The sequence below is a fragment of the Microtus ochrogaster genome, chromosome 4 (genome assembly GCF_000317375.1).
Source record: "Microtus ochrogaster isolate Prairie Vole_2 chromosome 4, MicOch1.0, whole genome shotgun sequence".
Classification (NCBI taxonomy): domain Eukaryota; kingdom Metazoa; phylum Chordata; class Mammalia; order Rodentia; family Cricetidae; genus Microtus; species Microtus ochrogaster.
This window is the reverse complement of record NC_022011.1, coordinates 17,889,872-17,906,402: the sequence shown is the minus strand read 5'-3', so window position 1 is coordinate 17,906,402 and position 16,531 is coordinate 17,889,872. Positions and strand designations below refer to the sequence as shown.

General features: G+C 45.9%; 1 protein-coding gene across 1 annotated transcript; it reads left to right on the top strand.

Annotated features, from left to right (window-relative positions):
- Positions 1–1,112: 1,112 nt before the first annotated feature.
- Tat (tyrosine aminotransferase) lies at positions 1,113–11,753 on the top strand. The gene is made up of 12 exons (XM_005345684.2): positions 1,113–1,178; positions 2,142–2,388; positions 2,530–2,634; positions 4,937–5,004; positions 5,762–5,920; positions 6,543–6,681; positions 7,482–7,534; positions 8,531–8,683; positions 9,209–9,337; positions 9,691–9,774; positions 10,549–10,647; positions 10,978–11,753. The coding sequence occupies exons 2-12, from the start codon at positions 2,154–2,156 to the stop codon at positions 11,116–11,118; spliced, it is 1,365 nt and encodes a 454-aa protein (XP_005345741.1). The 5' UTR covers positions 1,113–1,178; positions 2,142–2,153; the 3' UTR covers positions 11,119–11,753.
- Positions 11,754–16,531: the final 4,778 nt, after the last annotated feature.

Genomic DNA, 16,531 nt, shown 5'->3' with positions numbered 1-16,531 from the left:
GATGGCTGAAGCACTATACATGCACAGAGAAGCTACTAAGGAGCCACCAGTCCTAGCACCTCTGGTGGGTGGTGTTAGAGCTGCTGTTTGTGCCTGTTGGAGAAGCAGGGAGCATGCATGGCCGGGGAATCAGACTATGTGCTTTAGTTTGGAAGAAAGATCCCGCTACGATTGTTGTTGTTCCTTCGTTAACTTTGTGATGTTATAAGCTGTTCTGGGAATTTGCCATTGTTTAATGAAGAAAACAGTACTTGGAAATTCTCTCCCTTCCGCTCAGATACCCAACCCACTGAACACTGGAACAATTTTGCACACCTAATAAAGAGAAAGCTGCAGAGATTTTGGCTACCTTTGTTTCTTGATTGATTATTAATTTATTTTAACTGCCCAGTTTGTTGTATCTAACGGGAGTCCAAAACCCTGTGTCCCGTGATATGCTAAGTAAAGGGAATTAAAGCACAGGGAAAAATAGGTAGTTGTAGTAATAATAATAATACACATTATTGAACAAGCTGGAGAGTACAATTCTATCTGTGCTTTGGAACTTTATTATATGTATGTATGTATGTATTTCTAGTTATCTATCCATATACCTATCTATTCTGGTACACTGATGAAATTTTTATTTGGTTTTTACTGGAAGTGTAGTTGAGTTTTTGTGAGGATTACAACGTTCATGGCAAATCATACATATGGTAGATAAATAGTCAACCAAGCCCTTATCATTGCCTCTGTCCAGGAGTAAGAGTAGAGCGTACCAGGAGAGGGCACCTGAAGGACCCTCGTTTTTAGTCAATGGATGGCTATACTGTTAATACAATAGTTTCCACCACAAAAAGGACAACGAAGTTATTCACTGTTATCCACAGTGTTTACATCTCACCAATTGACCAGAAAGAGTTAAGAATTCCAGCTACTTGAGGAGATGATAAGTCCCAGATTGGATGATGACCAAGGGTTGGGGTGAGAAACAGCAGAGTGTGTTGGGGGAGGTTCAGAGGAGGGCTTAGTTCTCACTCTCAGCCAATGGCACAAGGGCTTCAGGCCCAACGCCCATTGGCTGAAACTATTTCAAGGGTCAGGTTTGTACCTGAACTCATGGTCACAGGACTTGGTGGAGGAGTGCTCGTGAGCTCATAGGTTTGGTGCCTGAAGGCTGCTTTGCTCAGACGTGGAAGGTAATTCCCAAGGTCCTCTGGGCTGTGATGGTGATTGGGACATTCCTGCCTTTCTTTCTGATGTTCTGCCTTGTCCTATCCAGGGCTGAGATGCTTATCTGACATGGTTTTACTTTAACTGGCATCAATATTCATCTTTCTCTCTCTCTCTCTCTCTCTCTCTCTCTCTCTCTCTCTCTCTCTCTCTCTGTTTTTAGGGTTTGAACACTGGCACTGTTGAGCAAGCGCTTCACACTGAGATATTACCTTAGTTTTATAAAGTTTCTCAGACAGGGTCTTGCCAAGCTGCCAAGGTTGAAGTAATTACTGGGAAGACCCTTTGTTGGGGGGCAGTGTCTCTGTGGACAGATGGTCCCCGACATGCTTTGATTAAAACTTTCTTGGCTTGTCTTAGAGCATGGGCATTGGAGTGGCCTACAGAGGAATCCCACTTATTCATAACTGGGAAGATGACTTCGTAGGGAAAGCACTCGTCACCTAAGATGAGAACTTGATTTCAGATCTCTAGGACCCATGTAAAGTTATATATGTCAGCAGCCATCTGTAATCCCAGAACCCACAGCGAGGTGTGGCAGAGACCCTGCCTCAGACAAGGTGTGAGGTGAGGACTGATGCCCGGGGTTGTCGTCTGACCTTCGCACATTGCAGTGGCACGTGCTGGTCTGTACTGGCACACCTGCATGCTCTCCTACTCTCACACAAAAGGCAAGAGAAAAGCCCCACCTGTAACAGATAAATTAAATGGGAATAAATAAATGCTTCCTGCTAATTTTGTAAGATGGGTTGTTACTCTATTTTCCATCTCCCATTTACAGCAAAGCTAACCTGCAAGTGGAAGTCTGTACAGAGTTAGCAAGATGCATCTGCGAAGTTACCCCTCACCCCACCTAGGCCCATACATAGCTCCCCATTCCACGGTGCCCTGCTTTCGTCATCACAGCGATGTGTTTCTTTTCCCTGTAGGCTTTGCGAGTCATGGACCGCTACGTGATCCAGACAAATGACAGTGCCAGCCTGCCTTCAGTTCTGGATGTGCATGTCAATATTGGTGGGAGAAGCTCGGTGCAGGGAAAAATGAAAGGCAGGAAGGCCAGATGGAACGTAAGGCCCTCCGACATGTCCAATAACACTTTTAATCCCATCCGGGCCATCGTGGACAACATGAAGGTGAAGCCCAATCCAAACAAAACTGTGATCTCGCTGTCAATCGGTGAGTTTGGTCCGCTTGATGGAGGGTTGGCATTGCCCACGCACCTCCCATCCTCTTGGGCTGTCGGGAAGAGAGGAGAGGAGACCCAAACACGCTGATGTAAACTCTAGTGGTTCTTTCACTTTCCTCTTCCATGAACAGGTGACCCTACTGTGTTTGGAAACCTGCCTACAGACCCTGAAGTTACCCAAGCCATGAAAGATGCCCTGGACTCAGGGAAATACAATGGCTATGCCCCATCCATTGGTAAGCCTGCCCAGAGACAACCCTGGTAGCTTCAAAATCTGTAGTGCTTTTTCTTGTTTTGTTCTGGTTTTGAACATTGCTACATTAAACAGTCTGACCTCAAACTAGTGATCCTCCTGCCTTAGCTGTTCAAGAACTTGGGTTATAGGCATGTGCTACCATGATTGGCTTTTAAACTTATTTGTGTGTGTGTGTGTGTGTCATGCATAGAGACAGAGAGAAACAGAGGGGACAGAGGGAAGGAAGAGAGAGAGAGAGAGAGAGAGAGAGAGAGAGAGAGAGAGAGAGAGAGAGCTCAATGGTGTTTGTGTTAGTCAGAGAACTATGGGAATTGGTTTTCTATTTCCATCATGTGTGTCCTAAGGCTTGAACTCAGGATTGCCAAACTTGGCAACAAGTTCCTTTAGCTACTGATCCCTCTCACCGGCCCACTTTCATGATTTTTGAACAGTATTCCACCTATAGTAATTGCCTCTGATTTCCTGATTCATGATTCTGAAGAGCCCAAGATGAAACAGCCCTTTAGATTTAGAGAAGGCCCCCATGGTGGATTCTTAAATGCAGCTACTGAGGTCTAATTTCTTTCCTGATTCAGTCTGCTTGCTGGACTCTCCCCATTAGGTGCTCAAACATAGTCATTCCTCAAGCAGTTTCGGCCATCTTTACCACGAAGGCCCAAGTGAGTCTGGCTGGCACTCAGTCCTCTGGGCTCTGCATTTATTTATACTTGGCCCCTATAAATAGCTCCTTTGTTTCTTTGTGGGTTGAAGCTATGCTTTCATCCCAGCCTTGATCTCTTTGACATGCATTTTTAAGCGTGTAAGAGGGGACATAAGAAAGAATGGCTGTTACGTTGGGGACAGGAGTTATTCCCGAGAGCTGGACACTTTCCCATTTAGGGAAACTCTACCTGTCCAAATGTCTCTTCTAAAGATTTTGGTAAAATAAATAATTCCTTGACTTTATTTGCACGTTGTGTATCTTCCCCTGGGTGTGGTATACACTGAACCATTCCTATATGCAGAATAAGAAAACAGCAGCATAGTTTCATACTGCTATCAGATTCAAAGCTTTTCCAGGAGGAATCAGGGACAGGGCTATTATTATTATTATTATTATTATTATTATTATTATTATTATTATTGACAGAGTTTCTCCGTGTAGTTCTGGTTGTCCTGGAACTCACTCCATAGACTAGGTTGGCCTCGAACTTGAACTGAGAGAGATCAGTCTGCCTCTGCCTCCTGAGTGTTGGGATTAAAGGTGTGCACCACCACTGTGCAGCTGAGACATGCTTTTAGGTGGATTGCTTACATATTAGAAAGTTGCACAAAAACCAATCGGATTCAAGACTCAATATTAGGTCACAGAAATATTATAATGAGGGCTAGTGAGATGTCTTAGTGGGTAAAAGTGCTCGCTGCTAAGCCTAATGATCTGAGTTCAATCCCCGGAACCCACACGACAGAAGGAGAGAGCCGACTCCACAGAGTTGTCCTCCGACTGCCACACAGGTGCTGGGATATGTGCACACCCCACACTACACAAATAAATACCTTTATTATCCAAAGTAATGGAGCTTGGAAGCTGGAATCAAGCCTTCATCTGAGAAGTGTTGATAGGGTCTGAGCACTGCACAGCGAAGGAGCGGAGCTGATGGTGCTCTCTAGGAATACACTCTCCCTGGAGACCACCTATTTTCCTATTTTCCATTAATAAAGTAGGAAATGTTGATCAATGTCACTTGAAAGAACCATTGGTGTATCTTAAATTAAAGATGATGAATACAGTTTGTATCTTTGCTAACTTGTCTTCTGGAAAGCAATTTTGTAAAACATTATATAATAGGTTTGAAACTGACAATACATTAAGCCTGCAAGCCGCATTGGGAATGTTCTAGAAGAGAACCCTTGTACGAAGATACTATAAGTATATTATATAAGATAAAACACCGAAATTGGATCATATGCATTGAAACTGTTGGTGGCATTTAAAAAAAAATAGACCCCATATAAATGGACTCAGGAATAATTTAAACCCTTGTTTACAGCACCATAAAATGCAATCATAGTAGGTTAGATTGTGCGTTTTATGGTTTGTGAACTGCTTCTTGTTGTCGTCATAGATTTGTACCTTTCATAATGCTGCCACATATGAAGTTAATTCCCTGTACATATGGTGACTGGGCACACAGAATGAACTGGCCCCGAGCAAGGACAGGAAGCAGCTGGAAGCAGTGTTTGGGGCACGACTGTCACTCAAGGATGGAAAACCACCAGCTTCCTCTCCCCTGTCGTTTCAGGCTACCTGTCCAGTCGGGAGGAGGTCGCTTCCTATTATCACTGCGCGGAGGCTCCCCTGGAAGCTAAGGTGAGCCGGGATACCAGCCTCGAGGCCACGGAGTGCAAGCAGACTCCTTGTTTCTATCCCACAAGGAGTGGTGATTTGAACTTCATATATCAGTAATTGTGATTAATATCACCACAGTGTAAGAGGTGTCTCCTACCACTGATGAAGTATTGTCACCGAGTCTCAAAGGACCCCCAAATCATCCTAGACTTTATTTCCTTCAGAAGATCATTGAGAAACTATTCAAAAATAGTGAATAACTTAATTTCAAAGAATTTATCATTAGGATGTGTTTAAGAATGTGTCTTCCTTCACTCATTTTAGGGCATTGAGAGAGAACGCTAGGGGTCTCATGGCAACAGAGTGCCGTGCTTTGGGTGATGCCCAAGAAGAGGATTGTCTACTTCCTCATCAAAGAGATGTCTTTTATCTGAGTTCAGAGAAAAGTCAGGCTTCAAGTCTGCCATCAAAAGTAAATAAATAACTTGGTGAAAAGTAGTCCAAGGTCAATCGAAGATCTCCCTTGAAAGTTGGTTGACTCATAGCCAGCTTGTTCTTTTTAAAGAGATTTGTTTACTTTTTTAAAGTGGCCATCATTTGCAACAACATTTAGAGATAGATGAGAGATGGGTATTAGGAAGACAGACACATGCATATGATAGATGATAGATAGATGATAGATTTGGTTTGGGCTCAGCACGACCTTTCCTATTTTCTTGGCACTTTTTGAAGTAAGTTAATCATTGCTTCCAAGTCCACCCTTCTCCTTTCTTTGCAGGACGTCATTCTGACAAGTGGCTGCAGTCAGGCTATCGAGCTCTGTTTAGCTGTGTTGGCCAATCCAGGACAAAACATCCTTATTCCGAGACCCGGGTTTTCCCTCTATAGGACTTTGGCTGAATCTATGGGGATTGAGGTCAAGCTCTACAATCTACTGGTAATCGACTTTTGACTTTTTAAAAATGTTTATTTTATCTTGAATGTATGAGAATTTTGTCTGTGTGGCACTTGTGGGCCTGACAGAAGAGGGGGTTAAAGCCCCTAGAACTGAAGCTACAAATGGCAGTGAGCCATCATGTGGGTGCTGGGATTGAACCTGGGTCCTTTGCAAGCACAGCAAGAACTCTTCACCTTTGAGTCATCTCTCCAGGCTCTGACTTTTAATTTTTGACTCAAGTGCTCAGTTACTACCCTGTAAAAAAAAAAAAAAGAAAAAGAAATGATTCAAAGGCAGAGTTTATTCTTTTAAAAATTATGTTTATTTATTTTGTATGTATGTTTCTGTGCATGGGGTGTGGTTGTGTGGGCCATGTGTGGGCTTGGTGTGTGCAAGCAATGGCACATGTGTAGAGGTCTAAGAACACGTTTCAGGAGTCAGTTCTTTCCTTCCATCACGTGGGGCGAGGGGATGGAAGTCAGGTGATCAGGCTTAGTGGCATTTACGGGCTGAGCCACCTCACCGGCCTCTTACTCTAGTCTTTATACTAAACCCTTGGGTAGAGCATTCCGCCCAAATTTTTCAAAAACATCCTAGTCTCACTCTTTTTTTTTTTTCTCAGCCTGAGAAGTCTTGGGAAATTGACCTAAAACAACTGGAATCTCTGATTGATGACAAGACGGCTTGTCTCGTTGTCAACAACCCCTCAAATCCCTGTGGTTCCGTATTCAGTAAGAGGCACCTTCAGAAGATACTGGCAGGTAAGCGCCAAAGGCCCCTGCACAGGGAAGAAGTGAGAGCAGAATCCTTTAGCTGTTGTCCTGAGCCTGGGATGGAGGTGGAAAAATGCCAGCCCCAGCTCTAGTCAATGGCGTGTCATGGACACCAGGGCTAGTTTAAAAGGGGGAAATGAGGCCGGGCGGTGGTGGCGCATGCCTGTAATCCCAGCACTCGGGAGGCAGAGGCAGGCGGATCTCTGTGAGTTCGAGACCAGCCTGGTCTACAGAGCTAGTTCCAGGACAGGCTCCAAAGCCACAGAGAAACCCTGTCTCGAAAAACCAAAAAAAAAAAAAAAAAAAGGGGAAATGAGATATACAGGCTGCACATCCCTAATCCTCAAATGGCAAGCATTTCATTTGGTGCATTTGGCATTTTCAGATAAGAAACGTTCAAATGGCAAGTCTGTATAAATATGCCCAAGTCCCTCTTTTTAAAACCCAAAACAAAAACAAACAAACAAACAAACCTCCCAACAAATCATAACAATAAGACACTCAAATCTCAAACCCCCGTCCCAGGCATCTTAGTTAAGAGGCTGTTCACCCGTATTTGCCTTCGCTACTGCCATGTGGAAGAGAGAGTCTGAAATAGGTGGTTAAACGGCAGAGTTAGGCTAACATCCTGGAAGAATGCCAGATGTATTTAGTGCCTAAGAGGACTGTCAGAACACGAGCTTAGAATGCAGACCCCAGAGGCCTAGGTGTGAAGAAATGATGAGATCATTCAAACTGAAAATGATTCCAGCATGGTTTGTTTGTTTGTTTGTTTATTTAATTTTCAGTGGCTGAAAGGCAATGTGTCCCTATCTTAGCTGATGAGATCTACGGTGACATGGTAAGTCCAGTGGGTTATAACACTATAGGAGTGCCAGTGCCATTTTGTTTGATTGGGCGTCTAGAGTTAGCTAATGGAATCTTTGGAAGTTGTGTACAGCCCTCTCTTCAAATGCACAGGCCATGTCTCCTTAGCCCATTTGTTGTTTTCTTGTTTAATTCAAAGAACTGGGGAATCCTGAAGTTCTTGAATATAGATGCCAAGTTGCTAGGATATAAAGGTATTTGTAGCTGGGCGGTGGTGGCACACACCTTTAATCCCAGCACTCGGGAGGCAGAGGCAGGGGGATCTCTGTGAGTTTGAGGCCAGCCTGGTCTACAAGAGCTAGTTCCAGGACAGGCTCCAAAGCTACAGAGAAACCTTGTCTCGAAAAAAAAAAAACCCAAAAATAAAGGTGTTTGTAGATTTCTTGTTTATAGATGTGTTTTTTAAGAGTTGGGGGGGCAGTCCTCAAAATGTAACCCAGTGGGTATATACCTAGTACATACTTGAGTCTGGGTCCAATTCCTAGCATCAGAAATTTAAAAAAAGGTGCAGATGAAGAGGGAGGACTGTTGTATTACTGACTGGGAAGTATTATTCTAGACTGCCTTGGAAATATTACATATGACAAATGTGCTGTGTGGCCTTTTAATCCATCCCAAAGTCTGAGTTCTGCAACATAGTTTGGCCCAGGAATGTTAGATATTGGATTATTTTATTTATTTATTACCTTTTATTTTTAAATCTATAACTCCACCAGCCTTAATTCCACAGTGCCAATTTTCAGAAGTTGTACACATTATTGGACTAGCGCCTCTGTACTCATTTTAGGTTTCCTTTAATCCAGACCACACACCAAATTGCCTTTGGATAAGTTTTCCTGAACCACGTGGGATCCAGTCATGCCTGAGGGTGGGAAGGGGCCTGACGATCCTTTTCTCTGTCCCTCGACGTCTAAGGAGGGGAATGGAAGGCTCAAGGTCCAGAACATTCAAGAGCTCCTCTTTTCCTCAGGTGTTTTCTGATGGCAAATACGAACCCCTGGCCACCCTCAGCACCAATGTCCCCATCCTGTCCTGTGGTGGGTTGGCCAAGCGCTGGCTGGTTCCTGGCTGGAGGTTGGGCTGGATCCTCATCCATGATCGAAGAGACATTTTTGGCAACGAGGTGAGAACAATACGGTAAAATGGCGTGAGCAATTTCGTGTTTGTTTGGTTTGAACACTGAGTGTTGCGGAGGTAGGGTTTCCTCCCCCTCCCCACAGAATTGCTCACAGTGCCTGGGAATGTGATGAATATTCCTCATCCAAACCAGTGTCACAAGTTTGGGTCTCTGGGTCTGTGAAGAAATTTCATCGGCCTCCAATGTTAAGACTCTGGAAGGGCGGACATTCACCGTACTGAAAGCACTATCGCTCATGTGTTATGAACCCTATTTTTATTTTATCTTCATGACACCCTTTGAGACCATTTTACAGCCAAGAAAAGCAGGGTGCAGAGGAGTTACAACATCTGCCCACAGTTACATACAGGTTTGTGACAGAGTTGGACTGTAGACGCAGGTGGTGTAATGTCAGAGGGTCCCTAGGGACCTTCCCTTCCAGAGATTAAAATCCTGATGGAAAGGTCAGAATAGAGTCACCACACAGGGGTGTTTTAGAAGGGCTAAATCGTTGTTTCCTGGGGATCCTAGATTCGAGATGGGCTGGTGAAGCTGAGCCAGAGGATCCTGGGGCCGTGCACCATTGTCCAGGGGGCCCTGAAGAGCATCCTTCAGCGGACCCCTCAGGAGTTCTACCACGACACTTTAAGCTTCCTTAAGGTAAAACGGGAGCTGGGAGCCTTCCACTTGAGGAATGTGGGAGCCAGAGAACACATCAGTGGAACAAGGAATAAGCTTCCCTAATTTCCGTTCCAATGTGGGGCGTCAATGTCATTTTCCATAGGCACATTCTTCTCACTTCCTGTAATTCACTCTGTCTTGCTAAGAACTTGAAGTGAGGGGGTTTTAGTCTTGTTACCTCTTTGTGCCTTCAATGAAGGCTCTACCTTCAATGATGATTTTTATTTCTTTAAAAAATAGCTTTATTATACAAAAATTTACATGTAAAAGTCATGCTTTTCTTTTACTTAAACTTTGATCCTTGATTTTTTTCTTTCTGCCCCTTCTTGTAGTCCAATGCAGAACTCTGCTATGGGGCATTGGCTGCCATTCCTGGACTCCAGCCAGTTCGCCCTTCTGGAGCCATGTACCTTATGGTAAGTGTGGTGTGTGTGTGTATGTTGTGTGTGTGGTGTGGTGTGTGCATGCATGTGTGTATGTGTGTTTGTTGAGTTGTGTGTGTGTGTGTATGTGTGCATGTGTGTTGAGTTGTGTGTGTGGTGTGTGTATGTACAGAAGTGATAAAGCACAGGAGACTGGCTTGGCAGGATTGTCACGGGTGGCCAAGCAGGGCATGCCTCCATCTACAAAGACAATGAGTTAGGCACCGGTCCCCATCATTTGAGGAATTGCTTTGTTATGAATTATCCTAGTGCTTCGATTTAACCTGTATTCACAAAACTCTCCCAACAACCAGTACAGCCACCATCTCATGCATAGATAAAGGACATGCTTTGTGTTTCACGGCTGAGAGTGATGTTGGTTCCTTCAGAGACAGGCGGATCACATAGGGATTTTGTAGCTCGGGGATGCTAATTGTCCTGTAATTGATGGGGTCGACCCTACAAAGTAAAAAATTACTTGGTCCTAAGGCTAACTTTACCTCTTTTGAGAAAAGAAAAACGGCATTTCTTTTTCTATCTTTATTTATCAACATCCAGGAAGGAACCTTCCGATAAACTCCAATATGAACACAAACATGCCCTCTCCTCCCAGCTAGGAGCTCCTGAGTTCTGAGTGGTGATGTTCTTAGTTGTGGACAGGAGAGCTCCCAGACAGCTTTCAAGGAGCCCCTGCTCTCATTTCTGGCACAGGAAACTGGCCTGTGTTCCTCTGGTCACACACTGGTCTCTCTGCTCTCATTGGTACAGGTTGGAATTGAGATGGAACATTTCCCAGAGTTTGAGAATGATGTGGAGTTCACAGAGCGGTTATTTGCCGAGCAGTCTGTCCACTGCCTCCCAGCGACGGTGAGTGCCGTGTCTCCAGACCCGGAGGTCTTCCTGAGCTATGTTTTAGCCTAACCTGCTCTTCCATGCCAACTGTTCTCATTTGATAAGATTCCATCATTATCCCCCCAGTAACAGGAAGATGAGTCGGAAACACTACTGGGGGTGGGAGGAGAACAGTTTATTTTAAGACGAAGTCACTCAGTGGCTGACTCGGCAATCCAGGCATGGGTGTGGAGCAAACTGACTCCCCTCATGTAATGGGTCTTGCAGACTAGAGGCCTGGCTACGCTAGGGTGAGCCAGTATCAGATTCAGTTGCCCTGGAGATAACAAGTCCTTGTTTTCGCAGTGCTTCGAGTACCCAAATTTCTTCCGAGTTGTCATCACGGTCCCCGAGGTGATGATGCTGGAGGCTTGTAGCCGGATCCAAGAGTTCTGTGAACAGCACTACCACTGTGCTGAGGGCAGCCAGGAGGAGTGTGACAAATGATGTGTGCCCGCACGCATCCTCCTGAAGACGAGCGAGCGCCCTCATGCATCCTCCTTAAGATGTGCGTGCGCCCTCATGCATCCTCCTGAAGACCTGTGCCCTCACGCATCCTCCTGAAGATGCGTCCCATCCAAAGAGGGTTGCACTGGGCTGTTCCCCCTCAGGGAGTCAGGTGTCCATCCAGTCACATCCTACACATACCCGGAACCCCAAATTCTCCCCTCACTTGACTCTGCTGGAGGGACCCAGGAGTTCATTGCACGCCCCCCCCCCCCAGTTTTATAACTTCTTTATCCTGAGAGCACCGGGCAAGCAGGTTTACCAGAAGGAAGGTGGGACAAGAAAAGTGAGAGGTCAGGATGGAAGAACCAGGATGATTCCCACGCTGTCAGGAGCATCCTCTCCACCGGGGTCTCAGGTCGCCTCTGGGGCTGCCTCTCTTCAGACTCGCCTTGCACTCTTTGCTGTAGAGCTACACTGGGAGGAATGTGAGTTCGGTTAATTGTCTTCTCAGCGCCTCAGCACACTAGCAAACTATTTAAAGGGTCCTTGGCAGAAGGTTTGGTTTTTTTTTTTTTTTTTTTTTTTTTGTAAAGAATTATTTTGCGGCGCCAATAAATGCCAGCTTCCTAACCGATCGGCTTCCTAAGTTTAGATTCACTTGCATCAGGTTTTCTCAAAAACAGGAAGACACCTCACTGTGGGAGAAAGAAGGGGTGACAGTGCTTGCCACAGACACTGCTGTGTGCCGGCCGGCAACCTCCTCAGAGTCCTCTTGTAGAGGCATTGTCACTTCTGCTGTCATGTGAATATTGATTTATTAATATTTGTTATATTATCTTTTCGTATATTTTCTAAGAAACATTTATATTATTAGATCTTTTATTTTGTCAAGGGCATAAATTATTATTTTCTTTTTTAAAATAAATTTTATCAAGTATGAGTCTCTGTGACATGTTTTCTCTGGGGGGTGGGGTTCCGGTCCCAAGGATGAGTCCAGTCTGTTACCCGTTAGCTGTTTGTAGTAATCCTTTCCTCACCGCTGGAACTAAACACCTGACCTAAGCCGCTCAAGGAGTGGAGGGTTTATTCTGCCTCTCGGTTCCAGGGGGATGCCATCCGTCCTGGGGGCGGGGCGGTGGTGAGAGAGGCACGCTTGCTGTGCTCAGTTCGATTTCTCCTTTTGATTCATTCCAGGGCCCCAGCCCACGGAATGTTGCTGTATTGGGATGCATGTTTCCACTCAGCCAACTTACCCTATGAAATCCCTCGCTCATGCACTTTTCTCCCGCGTTATTCCAGACTGTGTTAAATTGGCCATCAATACCAACTATTCTAGGATCATCTATTTCTTTGTAGACATACTGATTCTGGAAGTTACAAAACAAACCTATCTTCATTTACAAACAAACATTTCATAGGTCTTTGACACCACACGCTGAGCTATCCTTGCCTGGATCCTCAGGCCACTCAGTGGGGAAAAACTTGGAGCGAGTTTCACTTGACGTGCCAGTGAGAGGTGCTGGATCGTTTGGATCTTTCAGCACTGTCTGCAAATGCTATCAGGTGCAGTTACCAGTTTACAAGTTTTCTTCAATATCTCTGCTAGAGAAGTGTGTGTGTGTGTGTGGGGGGAATCTTGCAAGGTTGGCCTGGGGCCATGTTAGACTATTATGGTATGGAGATAGCTTACCAAGGCAAGTAAGTCTTAATTAGAAGACAGACTTAGGAGCTCAACCAGCTACACCCAAAGGATTATCTTTACAAAATATAAACACCACCACCTCCCAACCTATGTTTCAGTTCAGTGAACTCCCAGAAAATTTATGTCTTAATTTTTCCCTATCAAACCCCAGATGAAGGGACATACGATGACACTGGTTTTCTGTATGCCACCACTGTGGACACCTTTTTTTTTTTTTTAACTTTATTTATGTGCATTGGTGTGAAGGTATCAGATCTCGTGGAACTGCATTTTCAGACAGCTGTGAGCTGCCATGCGGGTGCTGGGAATTGAACCCAGGTCCTCTGGAAGAGCAGTCAGTGCTCTTAACTGCTGAGCCATCTCTCCAGCCCCCACTGTGGACATCTTCCAAAAATGTCTGGCTCCTCTTTTCCTGTCGCCTGTCCCCAAAGAAATAAACAGGAAGATGGTGCTTTACACAAGATGTTTAGCTTCCCCGGCATAGATGGTTCCACCCAGTGCTACTCACAGGATTCTGCCCAGACCCTGCAGTTCAGTTTCTTTGGTCTACATGTTGGTAAATGAACCAGATGAACAGTCAGGCATCTTGAGGGGGAAATGACGGTGGATGTAGCTCAATGGTACAGCCCTTGGCGAGTAGGTGCAGGATCCTGGGTTCATCTCCCCCATTGTAATGGGGGTGGGAGTACAGGGTTGGGGGAAGGAGGGGGTGGTGGTGAGGGATGTATGCACATTGGACAAATGTCAAATGACACATACAAACATTCCGTGTTTCATACAAAGGCCCTGTCCTTCAGCCGCTCAGTTTCTTCTCTGGTGGGGAAATGAGTATTTAGTGGTCCACATTTGAGAATTATTCGGAGCAGATGTAAGTGGCTGCATGTGCTTAGGTAGACAGAAGTTCCCCTTTAAAAACCAAATGACTTAACTTTACTTCTGAGCTCTGTCTAGGTCAAAGGAGGGTTGACACATCTGAAGTATTCCTCACGGCCCCAGAGTCTCTAAAAACCCTCCCCCGTCCCCAAGCTTAACACTCTGGAAAGATGCTTTTCTGCCTTGTAGTGTCCCAGAGTCTCCGAAATCACAATCTGGATAAGAGGGTGGGAGACAAGGGCTGCAAGTTGTGGCTTCACCTCAGCCAGTTTGACAGGCCCGGACCAGGATGAGGCGGCACAAAGTGAGCCAAACTTCATCTTAGTTCTCAACTCCCCAGCCTGGAAAACTCAATGCGCAGGCGCAGATGGACGGCCCTATGGGGCGGGGCTAAAGGCCACTGTAGGTGATTTGGGAGCAAGTTTTGAGAGTAGCTCTGGTTTTTCTCTGTTCTGTTCGCACCTTCAATTTGAACTTGACCCCACTGCCCAGTGTAATATTCTCTTCCTCTTGTATGCTTTCAGGTTTCAAGAATTTGACAAGTCATCCCTGGGCATCAAAAACATTGGTGAGCGTTTCCAGCTCCAGGCCAGTCTCACCAGATGTGAAGCAGAGTGGGAGGTTAGCTGGTGTGGAAAGTATAGACCTTTGGAACGTTTCTTCAAAGAATCGCGCCCTTCACTGTCCTGCGCATCCTGCTGGAAAAATGAATTCACTCCAACGGGCTTGTCAGAGATGAAACTGGACAGCCGTGTGTTGTCTTCCGCCCTCCATGAGCTCCCCACGCCAACGGAAGATTAGGCGAGTAACATGGCTGCATTTTTTGGTTTAAAAAGTCATCACTGTGGTGAGTGTTGCGTGGTCCTGAGCTTGTAGGTAGGTGGGCCGGATGTGGTTAAGCCGGTTAAGAGGGTGTGGAGGACTCAGACAATGAAGAGCAGGCAAGGAGAGGCCAGATCTAAGGGGAAGACTGGACATGGAGACAGGTAGGAATGGGAGGTGCCCCAGAGTCTCTAAAAACCCTGATGGTGGCTCAGAGGTTCCTAGCGTGGGCAAGCAGAGAACACACGGCTGTCAGTTCTCTCTACCATGCAGGTCCCAGGGGTCAAACGCAAGTCAACAGAACATGGCAGCAAGCATTGTCACCTGCTGAGCCATCACACTGGCCCGCTTCACTTTGGTGTTTTAAGACAGGGGGTGTCTTAAACACTGTGACATGAACACAAGATATGAAGACATGACACAAACCGGCGCATCTGACGAGAGACTCTCTCAGTAGAGGCATCGGCGCCACCAGATAGTCCTGCGGGCAAGTTTGTGGGCATTTTTCTTTCTTTAAAGGTTTTTTTTTTTTTTTTTTTTGATTTTTCGAGACAGGGTTTCTCTGTAGCTTTGGAGCCTGTCCTGGAACTAGCTCTTGTAGACCAGGCTGGCCTCGAACTCACAGAGATCCTCCTGCCTCTGCCTCCCGAGTGCTGGGATTAAAGGCGTGCGCCACCACCGCCCGGCTAAAGGTTTTTTTTTAAAGATTTTATTTTATGCATATGAATGTCTTGCCTGCATGTATGTAAGTGTACCATGTGCATGTCTGCAAGAGGGTCTTGGATCCCCTGGAACTAGAGTGACAGAACTGTGAGCCACCCTATTGGTTGAATTGAACCAGGGTTGCCTTGTTTGTTTGTTTGTTTGTTTGTTTGTTAATACAGGTCTCTCTATCTAGCTATGGCTGCCTTGGAACTGTCTCTGTAGCCCAGGATGGTCTTGAACTCACAGAGATCCACCTGCCTCCCAAGTGCTGGATTAATGCGCTCTTGATTGCTGAGCCATCTCTTAAGATTGATGTGAGAGGGGCCAGCACACTGGGCCTGGCTTTTTACGTGGGTGCTGGGGTCCCGACTCAGAGCCGGCTTTCCCCCACTCTTATCTTGCACCATGCACCTGCTGCCCCTTAGAATGTCCTTACTGTAAGGCCATGCTTCCTCCTACCCCGACCGGCCTGCTGCTCACTCTCCCCTCTGTCTATATCACCAATTCTTATTTACTCTCCGAAGTGCAATTCAGGGAAACCTGCTGCTGGCCCCTCTGCCTTAGCCAGCTTCCTTTTCCTCATTGCTTTTCATCTCATTTTGAAATTGTAAATATTGGGCTGGTTCCAGGATTTAATGAGCATCTCTCTCGGTGTGTAGACTCTGTGCCCGGAGACGGTTTGCTTACCATTGTCTCCTAGTGTTTCGTGTTGAATAAATGAATGACTTGGTGCCACGGCAATAGTAAGGGGCTCCTTCACCACCACAGCCACAGCTGCATCCTGGGGACACTGCGGATCCCAGCTCTGCCTCTTGCTTCCTGGGGATGTTGCAGAGGAAGGAGCATCCAGCGGACTGCACAGCCTCTGGCGGCAGAGAGGCTTGGGCCTGCTGTGCTGCTACTGTGCACAGTTGCGGGCCAACTGTGACTCTTGGGCAAGACCCTTCTCCTCTTTGGATTTCAGCTTCTTGATCTCTGATAGCAGATCCACTCTTACCTCTTTAGAGATTTGGTTTGGAGCTGGAGAGACGCTAAGCAGTTATAAACACATGTTTGCAGAGTGCCTGAGCTTAGTCCCAAGCACCCACTCAGGTAGGGTGGCACACGACTTCCCCTAGCCCTAACTCCAGAAGATCCTGATGATGCCCATGGCTTCTGTGGACACCTCCACACGTAAGCACATGCCTACACACTGACATAACTTAAAAAAAAAATCTTAAAAAGAGATTTCCCCCACAGTTAGTGTATTTTTTTTTTAAATTTATTTATTTATTGAGGATTTCCGCCTCCTCCCCGCCACCGCCCCCC

Coding starts and splice junctions, on each gene's coding strand:
- Tat (XM_005345684.2), top strand. CDS start 2,154: ATGGACCGCTACGTGATCCAGACAAATGACAGTGCCAGCCTGCCTTCA. Junction 2,635..4,936: donor TGGCTATGCCCCATCCATTG/GTAAGCCTGCCC, acceptor CTGTCGTTTCAG/GCTACCTGTCCAGTCGGGAG. Junction 5,921..6,542: donor TCAAGCTCTACAATCTACTG/GTAATCGACTTT, acceptor TTTTTTTCTCAG/CCTGAGAAGTCTTGGGAAAT.